Source organism: Chinchilla lanigera, unplaced genomic scaffold (genome assembly GCF_000276665.1).
Source record: "Chinchilla lanigera isolate Chin_1 unplaced genomic scaffold, ChiLan1.0 scaffold00061, whole genome shotgun sequence".
Taxonomy (NCBI): Eukaryota; Metazoa; Chordata; class Mammalia; order Rodentia; family Chinchillidae; genus Chinchilla; species Chinchilla lanigera.
In genome coordinates this window covers 7562596-7575592 of record NW_004955462.1, presented here as the reverse complement: position 1 = coordinate 7575592, position 12997 = coordinate 7562596, and the positions used below count along the sequence as shown (strand labels likewise).

The following is a 12997-nucleotide window of genomic DNA, read 5'->3' as shown; positions in this document are numbered from 1 at the left end:
AACAGACAAATCCATAGCCTCAAACAGTAGGTTAGTAGTAGTTGCAAGGGGCAGGGGAGGGAAAATAAGAGTAATGCGTGAAAATTTTAAAAGTCTATCCACAGAGATAAATATAAACAAACACATTTATTGTCAAACTTTATAATGCATGTCAGTAAGTCTGATGTAAGCTTAAATAAATACATAGTTAAAACTATAAAAGATTTACATCATAATTTAAAATACTATATAATACTCAAACATAGCCCACATTTATATTTCATGTAGTTATTTCTTGTGTAGTATATATAAATTTTTGTATTTGAAAAATCTTAGAGAAAATAATAATTCATTCTGTATATAGTCTGATCGTGTTAGTTCCCCCACACCCTCACCCCTATGCACTTTCTGAAACTTTTCCAACATGTTAAGTTAATGGAAGTTGAGGACAGCTTTAATGTGGACAGCTGTGGCACTTACTGACCGAGAATTCTCATTGCCACTTATAACTGGAAATTCCTTAAGAATTTTAAGCTCTGCTTATAAATAAACATAAATATTCACCCAAGCATTCCCCTCTTTCAGAATACCAAAACACACAGAATAAAACTACTAGGGAATGACTATTAGACATCTTCACTTTTTGAAAATGCTCTAGGTGGATGTTTTAAATAGTGAGTTCTTACCATGGATTTAAAATCTTATATAATATACAAGAATTATACACCTGATAGTACCATGTTGTAAAAATAACACATGTAAAACACTCAGAACTTCACACTGGTGAACATTTGTTCCTTTTAAAAATACATTTACTGCAGATCTAACATTACATTTTTTTAATAAACAAAGAGATGGTGATTAAGATAAGTAACCAAGTCCACAGTACTGAGTTAATAGCTATGGAAGATTATGTTGTATTCAATGTAAGTAAAAAAGAATACAATGTCTAAGAACAATTTTAAAAAGCATAGACTCCCATAGAATCCCACAGGATAAAACGATGAACACTGGGCTTAGTAACCCTCACGCAAAGCTTTACACAGGGTTTGCACTGTGCACTAATAATATTAGTGCATTCACCACTGGGCATTAAAGTTTGGGGGCTCTTAAAAGTTAGAAATAAAATATATTTGGCCAGTTCATTCTCTCTGGAGTCTAGATAATTCCTGTTCATCCCCATGACAGTAACTATCCAATTAACTATCCAATTAGTTGAAACATGGTGAAGAACAAAAGAAAGAAACATTCCTTCTCCACCAACGTTTCAGAGTGATGAAAGAGAACTAGAAAAGGAATTCGGAGATTCCAGAGCCTTGGGCTCTTCATTTTGCTTTGAAGACAATGTTATTTACTTTCACTAAGCACCACTTTCTGATCCCAAGAACAGCAAAGCAAACATTGAGTCCTTTTGGCGGAAGATCTCTCTTGCCATTGAATTTTGATCCATTGAAGTCACAGTCCCAGCAGTGGAAGTGGCAGGTATGATAGGCAGGAAAGGCCAAGGATCTGAGCAGTTCTCGGCCTCTGCTGTCTTCAGTGTTTGGATCCCTGCAAGTATAAACAAGTGCGCATATTATCAGAAACTTCTGCAGACTGGTATTGGCAGCAAAACTGCACTCACTGCTGTAGAGTACTGTCATATTGTCACGTGGGAGTCTAAACATCAACACCAAAGGCTATTCATTTAGGCCAGAGAAACTATTCTTTATGACACTGTGATGGTAAATATATGTCATTACACACCTGTTAAAATCCTACAGAACATACCACACAAATAACCTGACATTATCTGAGAATTTTACTTAATGTATCTATATCAGGCCATCAGTTGTAACAAATGAACAGTGCTAATGCGAGATCTTAGTAACAGGGAGAATTGGAAGTGGAGGAGTGAGGAGGTATGTTGGAACTCTGTAGTTTCTGTTCCATTTTCCTGTAAATCTAAAATTACACAAAAGTAGTCTCTTAATTTAAAAATGTATTTGGTGGGACTGGACCATCCCAAATGCTCACAAAGCAAAGCAGATATTTGAGAACACAGATTCTCGAACCAGATGGTCTGGATTTGAATCCTGGCTGCACCACTGAGCAGCTTTTAGATTTCAGATAATTTTAGATTTCAGGTAATTTCTTAACTTCCCTATGCATCATTCCCTTGATCTGAGTGGTAGGAAATAGAGTAAGAGCCCCCATCTATAGAGTTCCTAGCTGAGAACACTGCCTAGAACATGAGTGCTGTATGAAAGCCGGCTACCACCGTCTTACTGTCTGTCAGTAATGAAACGATTCACGAACACCAGATCTCTGTTTCTTCTCTTTCTATAAAGAAACAAAATAACTTTCCAGGAAATTGTATGAAGATAATGATTCTCCCAAGTTTTTTTGGGAGGGTGGTTAAAGAGAAACAGACTTGTAGAGAAGATGGTCTCTGTCATTAGTGTGTCATTTTTAACATTACCTGTTTCTTTCAGACTTAAATGATGTCAGCAGGGATCTGGTGATTTCTGTGTGCTTGAAGGCTGTAACAGGAACTGTTTGAAGAGTGAAAACACTAAATAAAGCACTGTTTTCTAATACAAAGAGAGAAAGCTATGTTGAATGTTCAATAGCATGCTTTATACAAGAAAGAAACTTACCTGTAAGGAACAAATGGTTTTACTGCAAGAGAAGGAAAACCACTAATTTAGACTAAATGACTTTTAAGGACATCACAAATGCAGATGCATTCTGTAAGGGCCAAACCTGAGTGTATATAGATATGTTTGTATATTCCTTAAAAGATATTCCCAAAATTTAAAACTGTATCTTAAATAGTCTTTTTAGGAAGCACTTTAACCATTCCCCTGGAAGCACTAATTATGGCAGTCTCTGCACAATTCCAGGGGAACCATAGAATTCAATGCAGGTAGCACCTCCTAGAGTTGTGCAGTGTTAGTTCAACTAACACTGATATTTCTTAACCTCCTCCCACTTCAAGTTGCACTCTGAAATCTTTTTCCTATGACTGTTGCTTAATTGCACAGTAGGTTATTAGTGTTTATCCAATAACTAGATTTTAGTTATTATTTAAATTTGCAAGGAAGTCCATAACTCATCAATGAGAAAAACTACGTATTTTCAACATGATTATTGGAGTACCTCATGAGTCCCCTCACCTTTCTTCCGAAAGTTTTTCAAAAGCCAGAGGAGAAATGATCCCAGTGTCAGGAGGGAGGCTCCTGCAGCAGAAAGTTGAACTGCCAAGGAAATGTTGGATGCTGTGGGAGCTAAGAAAACAAGAGAGGGAGAACTATCATACATAGTAATGGGTTTTCTGTTCTGTTCATTTAGCCTTTTCTTCATATATTGTATACTAGGAGCAAAAGAGCTATCTATATAAATGCGTAAGGCATGGATTGTGGCATCCGTACCACATCACCTTTAAGGCTAGCACCCCACCTCTCCACGCCAGATAGACCTCTAACTTGTCAGCTTCTCACACAGTGCCACATAGTACCTCAGGTAATGCTGAATCTCTCTCTGTCTCTCTCTGTCTGTCTGTCTCTCTCTCCCCTTCCCTCTCTCCCTTTCTCTTTGCCATTTCTCCCTCCTCCCTTTACCTCCAGATCTTCTTTTTCCAATTGCCAGAATTCTATCCATTTTACCATTATGCCCCTTCTGTTTCCCTTCTAGCCACCCCCCAATTAACTGTTGACCACCTTGTTAACATGAGCAATGTTTCTGTTTGCATATAAAGGCTAGTTAATTACTGGGCAAGGTAGCTTCTCTTCTTCTCCCCAGTCCCCTAGACAACCACCATCAATCAATGCTTCACCTTCACAGGTAGGCAGCATTCCAAGCCATTGTCCTGTGGCACCACATGTCAGAACTGCAGAGCCATTGAGTGTCCATCCTTCAGGACATGCAAACTTGCACCCAGTGCCAAACACAGGCTCCCCACTGCAGGTCATGTTGATATGTGCTGGAATTTCCAGGCTTGAACAGTGTGCCGCTGTGAACAATAACCCATAGGCAGAGGTCAGGAAATATCAGCTGAAAGACTTCTACATCTGGCTTAAAAGTCACCAACAAATGTAATTCATAAGCACTATTTAATATTCAGCTTATAGGAAATTAGGATCAAGCAAAGTGAACAGCTCAAGTTCCATAATTTATGAGGTATTTAACCCATATCCTAAAAGTCTGAACTCTGTAGTACCTTGACAGGATGGGACTGCTTGTGTCCACTGTCCCTGAGAGGTGCACTCAAGTTCAGTTGATCCATGTAAGTCAAAGCCTTCCTTGCAGTGGAAGGTACAAGAGGACTTGTAGGTGAATTTCCCAGTAGGGGAAGGAGTACATTTCATCATGCTATTCAGGGGCTGATGAACAGCATCACAGGTCACAGCTGGAAGACACAAAAGAGTACTTTAGAGGCTTATTTGTGTCAGGTAGCAACAAGTCTCTCAAGGTAAACAAGTCCCTGAGCTCTTCAGTGGTGGTTCTTATCTTAAATAAGTGGTGGTTTTTATCTTAAATAAAATAAAAACAGGAACTGTATCTTTACACGTGGGCTTCTCATGGTTCCACTCTCCTGTTAGGGTCACACTGGAGCCTTCTAGGTCATTTTAACACAAAGGAGAACTCACAGGAGAACTCACAGCTGGACCACTATGGAAACCTGCCAAAGCACTAAGAAGACAATTCAGGTAGACTTGCTCTGGGCTGGATAAAGTGCTGTAATGGAAAGCTGAGACAGCAAAATGATGGTCAGGAAATAGCTGGGTGGGACTGGAAACTATTTAGCTTTTGATGGCACAGTTCATGTGAGACACAGCAAGATTCAAAGAACTGAAGATAATTTTTCAATATTCTCTGGACTGCTGGGAAGAAGGCAGTGTTTTCTTTGAATTCCAGGCCGCTTATGGACAATGGCACCAAAGAAAGGACAGGATTTAACAGAAATATTGGTTCTTAGACACTGCTTTTCTGACATGGAAAAGAAGTTACGGTCAAGGGAAAGATTTCGTGCAGTCAGAGAACAACTTAACAATCCCAGATGCTTGTAGATATTACCAAAAAGAAAGGAGAAGCAGACATCCATGTAAAATGTATGGGCTTTGTGGCTTGGTTTTTGTATTGAGACATTCTGCCACTGGAAATTACTCTGTGTTTTATTTGGCTATGAGAATGCCAACACCTGATATGGAAATCTACTTGTTTTTAACATCCTTGCTCTTGCTTGCAGTGAATTAAATTTTGGTATTTGTATATCAAGAATGTCTCTGTACCTAGAATAGCAAAAACAATTCTGGGCAACAAAGGCAAGACAAGGGGCATCACAATCCCTGACTTGAAATTATACTACAAAGCTACTATGATAAAACCAGCATGGTACTGCCACAAAAAAAAGACCAGAGGATCAATGGAACAGATTAGAAGGTGCAGACACAACTACAAACATACTCAGCCACCTTATCTTTGACAAAGAGACCAAACATGTTGACTAGAAGAAAGATAGCCTCTTTAATAAATGGTGCTGGAAAAACTGGCTCACCACATGCTAATGACTAAAACTAGACTCTTGTCTATCATCATGCACTAAATTAAAGTCAAAATGGATCAAAGATCTAAATATTAAAACAGAAACATTAAATCTACTAGAAGAAAAGGTAGGTAGAAATCTTGAAGACATGGGTGTAGGCAGAGAGTTCATGAACAAAACTCAGACTGCATGGGGAAATACTTCAAAGAATCAACAACTGGGATCTCATCTTATTAAACTTCTTTTCCACATCAAAAGAAATCACCAACACAGTGAAGAGACAACCTACAGAGAGGGAAAAAATTTTAGCCAGTTGTCCTTTAGGCAAAGGACTTCTATCTATAATATATAAAGAAGTGAAAAAAAACAGGACCCCAAATTAAAAGACTCAACCCAGAAATGGACATCTGAGAAGCATACACACTTCTCAGATGAAGAAATACAAATGGCAAATTAATATCTGCCATTTGGTCATTCAGAGAGATGCAAATTAAAACAACACTGAGATTCCATTTCACTCCAGAAAGAATGGCTATCATTAAGAAATCAATCAACTGCAAATGTTGATAGGGTTGTGGGGAAAAAGGAACCTTTCTCCACTGTTGGTGGGAGTGCAGACTGGTACAACTACTGTGGAAATCAGTATGGAGATTCCTCAGAAAACTAGGATTAGAAGTCCTATTCTACCCACCTACTCCCTTTCTGGGTGTCTTCCTGTAAGAATTAAAAACATCATACCACAGCAATATATGTGCACCCATGTTTGTAACAGCACAATTTGTAATAGCTAAATCTTGGAAACATTCTAAATGCCCATCAACCAAGGAATGGATAAAAAAGATGTGGTCTTTTTATATAACAGAACACTACTGAGTTTTAAAGAAGGATAAACTGGAGACTTTTATATATAAATGGGTGCAATTTAAGACCATACTCATAAGTGAAATAAATCAGACTCAAATGTATAAACACTATATTGTCTCACTGGTGTAAGAAACTTAAAGAGTAAATAAGGCCCAAAATATACAATAGATATTGTGAAATGAGAAGAAATTGTTCAAAAGGAAAAAGGAAGTAGGATGGGGGAAAGGGCAAAGGAAGGAAGGGAAAAGTCCAACAACAAAATACAAGGTAGTTATACCACTAGTTTCCCTTAGTTCATAGAGAAGAAAGGTTTGTGCTAATATCATTTGGATAATTTTTTATGCCTATATCTTGTACTCTGATTAACTACTTTAAAGGTAATAATACTCAATGTATTAACTATTGTTATTCTCCTATTATTTTCTTATGAAATATTGTTTTACTTTTTTTCCATAAAAAAGGAATGTCTCTGCAGCAAAAGCCATGTTGGAGGCTTTCTCATCATTGCCAGTTAGAGCAGTTTCAGAGAAAAGTATAAGAATTTTATACTCCAGGCACATTCTCTTTATTCTGTTCTTTAAATTTTCTAATAGTTCTTTTAGATTAAGATTTCTGCCTACTCTGTGCCAATGTGTGTAACATTATATTAACAGAGCATTGTTAAGAAACCAAAAAACAATCTGCTCTTGTTACACACGGTCTTTTCTCTGGCCAAGGACTGGGTCTTTATATGAACTGAACGGACATGAGATGAATGCTGGCCATCAAATCTCATATGTATAATTAAAGTGAGCTTCTGGTCTCGTTTGTTCTGCCCAAAATTGAAAGCTGCTGCTTCTCTAAAAGGGAGCACATTGAAAGCATGAGCCTCACCTTCACACTGTGGAGTTGGCTGTGTCCACTGCCCTTGCGCAGTGCATTCTATCTGCGGCGGCCCCTGCAGCATGAAGCCCTCCTCGCAGGTGAAGCTGCAGGATGACTTGAAGGCAAACCTTCCAGAAGAAGAGTCGCTACAGTTCATGAAACCATTCTGAGGCTGGTGGATGGCATCGCATGTCAAAGCTGTAATACAGGTGTCAATGTGTATCAGCAAGTCTGGCTTGCCCATTTCAAGTGTGGCTTGAGAAAGAGAAGGTTTGCAGTGTGTGGAGGTGGAAAAACACTACCTTGACAGGTTGGCTTCTCATTGTCCCAGATCCCGGAGGACGTACACTGCACGTTTGCAGTTCCTATTAGTTCAAATCCTTGCTCACACTCAAATACACAAGTTGTGTTCCATGGAAATCTTTCAGGGCTTTGGAAACATTGTATGACACCATTGGCAGGTTTAGTCAAAGCCTCACACTCAACCACTGTGGAGAGGAAAGGACACCTTGAATTTTACAGAATATTGTTTTTAGTTCCTATTGCAGTTAATTACATGTATAAAACAGTGAGAAATCTGCCTTCCAAGCGTAGATCCAGAAGACCTATGTCCATTTAGCGGGGGGCATATGTAGGGGACTTGGCCAGGAATGAACGGTTAAACTGCATGACAAAAGCGTATAGGCTCTATGAGGATTGAGCGGTTAAAATGTGGGGCAAAAGCACGTGAATAACTAAACTGTGGAGCAAAAAGCACACAGGCTCCGCAAGGAGTGAGCGGTTAAACAACAAGAAGTTTAGATCAGTGAAACATGTTGTGTCGGATGATTGTCTTTTCCTGTTCTCCAGGAAAAACTGCCCAGCCTTGAGAGAGATCCTTGGCCAAAATGCTTTTCTCCTGACCTTTTTTCTCTTACACTGATATTCTAAATAAAAGCCAGAGAGTGCTCAGCTTCAAGGCTGTTCTCCAGAGAGACCCCCTAAAGGCTGGGCACTCTCGGTTGAGAATATCCCCTCTGAGCCTCTCTCAGACTGAACTCAGTCTCATCTGCAAATAATCTTTTTCACCCTCTGCTGCAGTGGTTGCTCACTGCAACAGCTATCAACACCCATAACAAAGTTTTTGTTCTTTTCTTATTGATATTTTCATGTTTCCTGATTAATTTTTATTTTGACTATGCAGAGTTGTCTCTGATCTGTTTTATCATTTCAATAATGCAAAATCTGCATCATGCAGATTCTAGAGCAGGATTTATGATTAATTAGGGTGAAAACAATATTGACATACACAGGACATTATTTTAGTTCAGTGTGACCTAAAGGATTGATTTTTTTTTTTTTTACATCTGTCCCTTCCTTTATGAAAGGAAGATTGAGAGAGAAAAGATGGGAAAGTCATGAAGACGTCTTGAGTATGGTTCCATGCCTTCATGCTGGTCTCCTTCACAGTTCACCAGAGCTTCAGAATACCCATTTCTTTCTTTTCATTTTCTTTCTTTCTTTTCTTTTCTTTTTTTCTTTTTTTTTTTTTTTTTAGTACCAGGAATTGTACTCAGGGCCTCACACTTGCCAGGCAGGGACTGTGCCACTGAGCTATATCCCTGGCCCAGAATACCCATTTCAAACATAAACTAAAAGCGTCCCTCAAACCAAGTGGGTAACAGATTGCCGATATAGACAACGTCTCTCTCGGACATTGCTGAGAGAACAATTTTACTAAAAACAGCAATAATAAAAAAGAACTTTCCCTAGGATTTGGACAATGTTTCCTGTGAGATAGAAAGTGCAGGAATGAGAGGTGAGTTAGAGAATGTCCTGTGCATACTGAGAGAGACTCACCCTCACAGGCTGGCACGAGACCACTCCATTCTCCAGATGAAATGCACTGTGTGTTCTGCTTGCCGCTTGGCAGGTAGCCCCTATCACAGCTCACAGAGCAAGAGGAGTTGTAGCTGAAGGTCCCCAAAGGGTGGGTGCAAACCAGGCTTCCATGTTCAGGGTTTTCCCATGCTTTACATGTTACAACTGGAAAAATGCAAATCAAGTCTGCTGTCTTACCTTGTAACTGCTGTTTGCTGAGTGTGTCCTGTGTGCCAGACACTGCACAACCATAAACCTAGATGTTGGTGCTGTTATTATCTTCATTTTATTGTGGGTCTCATAGCTACAGTCATGGGCCTCATAATGACTTTTTCATCAATGACAGCCTGTGGGTCATTGATGCCACAGTACCATATATAACAAGTGGTGAGTCTGAGATTTGACTCCAGAGGGTCTGACTTCTTAATCTCAGCTCTCAATCACAACCTTACATCATATGGTCTAGAGTAAGGATGATATGCAGACCTGACTCCCAAGCCAGCCGGGACAAGAGAAGATGCTGCCATCTCAGGGAAAGGAAGAGGTGAGAACCATACTCACCTTGCTCACACCTGAGTCCATGGAAGCCAGGGTGGCACTTGCAGTTGTAGTTTTCAATGGTCTCTATACATTCACCATGGCCACTGCAGGATTGATCAGTGCAGGAAGCTGCAGAGATCACATTCCCTAATGAGCATCATTGTTACTGTGTTTTTCGCATGTTCTTTTGAATTTAAGAGCAGTAGTGTACAGAGACGTCATCAAATACACAGATCTTACTGAAGAGTTTCAGGTTCATCTAATTTATACCTGGATATAATGTATGGAAATTAAGAGTATAGCTGGCACTAAGATAGAAAATTCACTTTATCATTAACCCTGAAAACTGTTTCTCTATCAAAAATAAACAAAATATGTACTGTATGTATGTCTATGCATTCTACAGATGTATAGAACTGTATATATGCATATGTACATACATTCTTGTCTACACTCAAAGATGTAAAGAGATACTTTAGCAGTTAAACAGAATATCTTACAATCATATCTTTGGAATATAAAATCACCACAACAGGGACCAACTTTTGCATGCTGTAAATTTGTCAAGATGATCACACACCAAAACTACCTCCCAGTGGCACCGCAAAGCCCCTACCTGTGTAGCACAAAGCAAGCTTCTTCTTGCTACAGGGCTCATCATTCCACATGCCCGTGTCCTTGTCTCTCTTGATGTAGATCTCCACACAGTCCTCATCATTTTGCTTATTGTTTGGTTCCCCGGGAGCCCAGTTCTTAGCTTCATCAGTCAGAGGCTTCTGCGTCCCTTCCCAGACCCATACATTATTGATTTTTCTGATTCCGATCCAATAATAGCTTTTTGAGTAGCTCAGGATGGAGTTGAGGTACTCGATCTCTTCTTTGTTCTGAATTGCCACCAGGTGGGTGTACTTCTGCTGACAGTACAACCTGGCCTCCTCGTAAGTCATGGTTTCTGTAGACGCGTTGTAAGACCAGCCTCTGCTGTCTCTAATGAGAAGCACTGGAGGGACAGGGAAGGAATGGTAGAGTTTATCCCGTTATAATTTAACTCTATTAACTGTGTTTAGAGTTGTCTTAGTTTTGCCATTTGTGGCCTTTGGAATGACCCAAATGTTTTCACCTTTTCAAAAGCAATCAGAGGAATATATAAGAAATACTACCATTTATTGTGTGCTACTTTTGTGAATGGCCATCCACTAGGTGCTTTATCACACTCACTCATCGAAGCCTAACTGTATAGCCACTTTACAGAAGAAGAATAATGAGATAATTAGCTTAATGGAGCTTGGTTTAGTATGTGCCACCAAGTACTGTGTACTTGGTGTACTTTACATGGACCATGATACTGAATTCTCACAATATCTAAATAGATCACTTAGGATCAATACTTTATACATGAGTAAACTATGACACTAAGAGGCAAAGAACATATTACCCTGGGATATCAGGGATGCTGCTAACCACCCTGCAATGCATGGGACATCCTCACACATGGAAGAACATTCTGGTCCTCAGCGGCCATAGCGTAAAAATGAGGAAGACTGCTCTGTCTAGTAACAATGACTTACCAAACATGAGAGTGGAGAGAAACCGTGGAGCACTCATAACTTCAAGAATTCTTTGCACTGAAGAATTAGACCTGAAATATTTTCTGGAAAGAGAAGGTATAAAACTAATTATAGAAAGAAATGCCAGGTAGCTTGTTACTCACATCATTCTACTGTGATTTTGACCCAGCATCATAAGATTTGAGCACAAGGATTCCAGTGGGACAATCTGTATTTCAAAGACTTTCACAAGAATGAATAAAACATTGAGCATTTTCATCATCTAGGTCAAACAGAAAAGACTGATTTTAACTCTAATACAATAAAAGTTTGCACATGCATCAGAAGGCTTTTTGCATATCCGTCATGGTGATAAATATGTTTCATAGCATGGCTGCCCTGGTCAAGAATTCTGTACTTACTATTTGGCAAAGTGGATGTTTGGGCGTTGGATTTCTCAGGTGTCCGGCTGCTGCTGCTGTCCTGTGCTGTGCTAGTAGTTCTGTTGTATGGTGAGCCAAGAGCCGCTGAGCATTGCTTATACAGGGCTGGTCCCTTTACAGAGACTGACTTCCTGTGTAATCCAAATCCAAGGAAAAGAAATTCTCAACTACATCCAAAAGTTTTCTATTTATGTCCACAGCACTTAAAATAACAGTGATGTCAGAAACCACCCCTCAAAGTTAATTTTCCCTTGTCTAGGTCTTTATGTTTCATGTGCAATTTTATGAATATAACATAAGTGCATGATTTTTCATTCTAATAACATAAAGCCTGTTCTTAAAATGTTTTAAGACATTGCTTATTAGCAGTATTGTTCATGTAATTGTGGTAGTAGTCAGAGTTTCATAAACATGAGCAAGGTAAGAATATTTTGTCATCCATGGTTTACAAGCCTCAAATTTCTCATCCATAGCTGTCAATAATAGATCAGTGCTTGCTTTTTCTTTCTCTTTCTCCTACCAACTGAACCCATTTTCAAATGCACTGTCTCACAGGATGAATGGACAAAATAGATGATTCCACAGATTCCACACACTACGGCTAAATTACTAAAGATAACATCTTCCACCCCAATGCCTTATTTCTTAAAAATAATAAATGAGGGTAGTTGCTCAGATTACAAGATATAGGCATGCAAAACTGATTGAAGATAACAATATGCAGTATATTAACCATTGCTAATTTCCTATTATCTTGTTTTGAAATTCTGTATCATGGGGCTGGGGATATAGCTCCTTGGCATAAGCACCTGCCTGGCAAGCGTAAGGTTGTGAGTTCAATCCCCAGCACCGAAAAAAAAAAGAAAGAAAGAAAAAAAGAGGGGCTGGGGATTTAGCTCAGTGGCACAGTGCCTGCCTGGCAAGCTCAAGGTCGTAAGTTCGATTCCTGGTACCAGGGGAAAAAAAAGAAAAAAAAAAAAGAAAAAAAAATTCTGTATCATTATTTTTATTGTTTTTCTCCTTTAATATAAAAAAAGAAATGAGGGGAATAGATTTATATATTCATGTTTAGAAAATATTCTTGATTTTCTCAGTGAAAACATAAAGATTAAAAACTACGTAATACTCTATTCAATTAACACAAAATTTGTTTAAAACTTCAATAATGTGAATGTGTAAAGAATAAAATGTTAACAATGGCTGCCTCTGGATGGCAGGATTTGAAGTAATTTTTATATCCATTATTTTTTCAACATTTTCCAATTTTTAGAATAGCCCCTTTACTTTTTTTTTTTTTTTTCCGGGTACCAGGAATCAAACTCATGACCTCGTTCTTGCCAGCAGGCACTGTGCCGCTGAGCTAAATCCCCAGC

The 12997-nt window shown here is 38.9% G+C and overlaps 1 protein-coding gene across 1 annotated transcript; it reads right to left on the bottom strand.

Moving 5' to 3' along the window:
* Positions 1–295: 295 nt before the first annotated feature.
* On the bottom strand, positions 296–11156 carry Sele (selectin E). Its single transcript, XM_013521360.1, has 12 exons — positions 11096–11156; positions 10251–10634; positions 9656–9763; positions 9074–9259; positions 7537–7722; positions 7244–7432; positions 4181–4369; positions 3797–3973; positions 3138–3248; positions 2619–2640; positions 2441–2513; positions 296–1530 (listed from the first exon to the last, which is right to left on the bottom strand). The coding sequence occupies exons 1-11, from the start codon at positions 11154–11156 to the stop codon at positions 2456–2458; spliced, it is 1671 nt and encodes a 556-aa protein (XP_013376814.1). The 3' UTR covers positions 296–1530; positions 2441–2455.
* Between the last annotated feature and the right edge of the window lie 1841 nt (positions 11157–12997).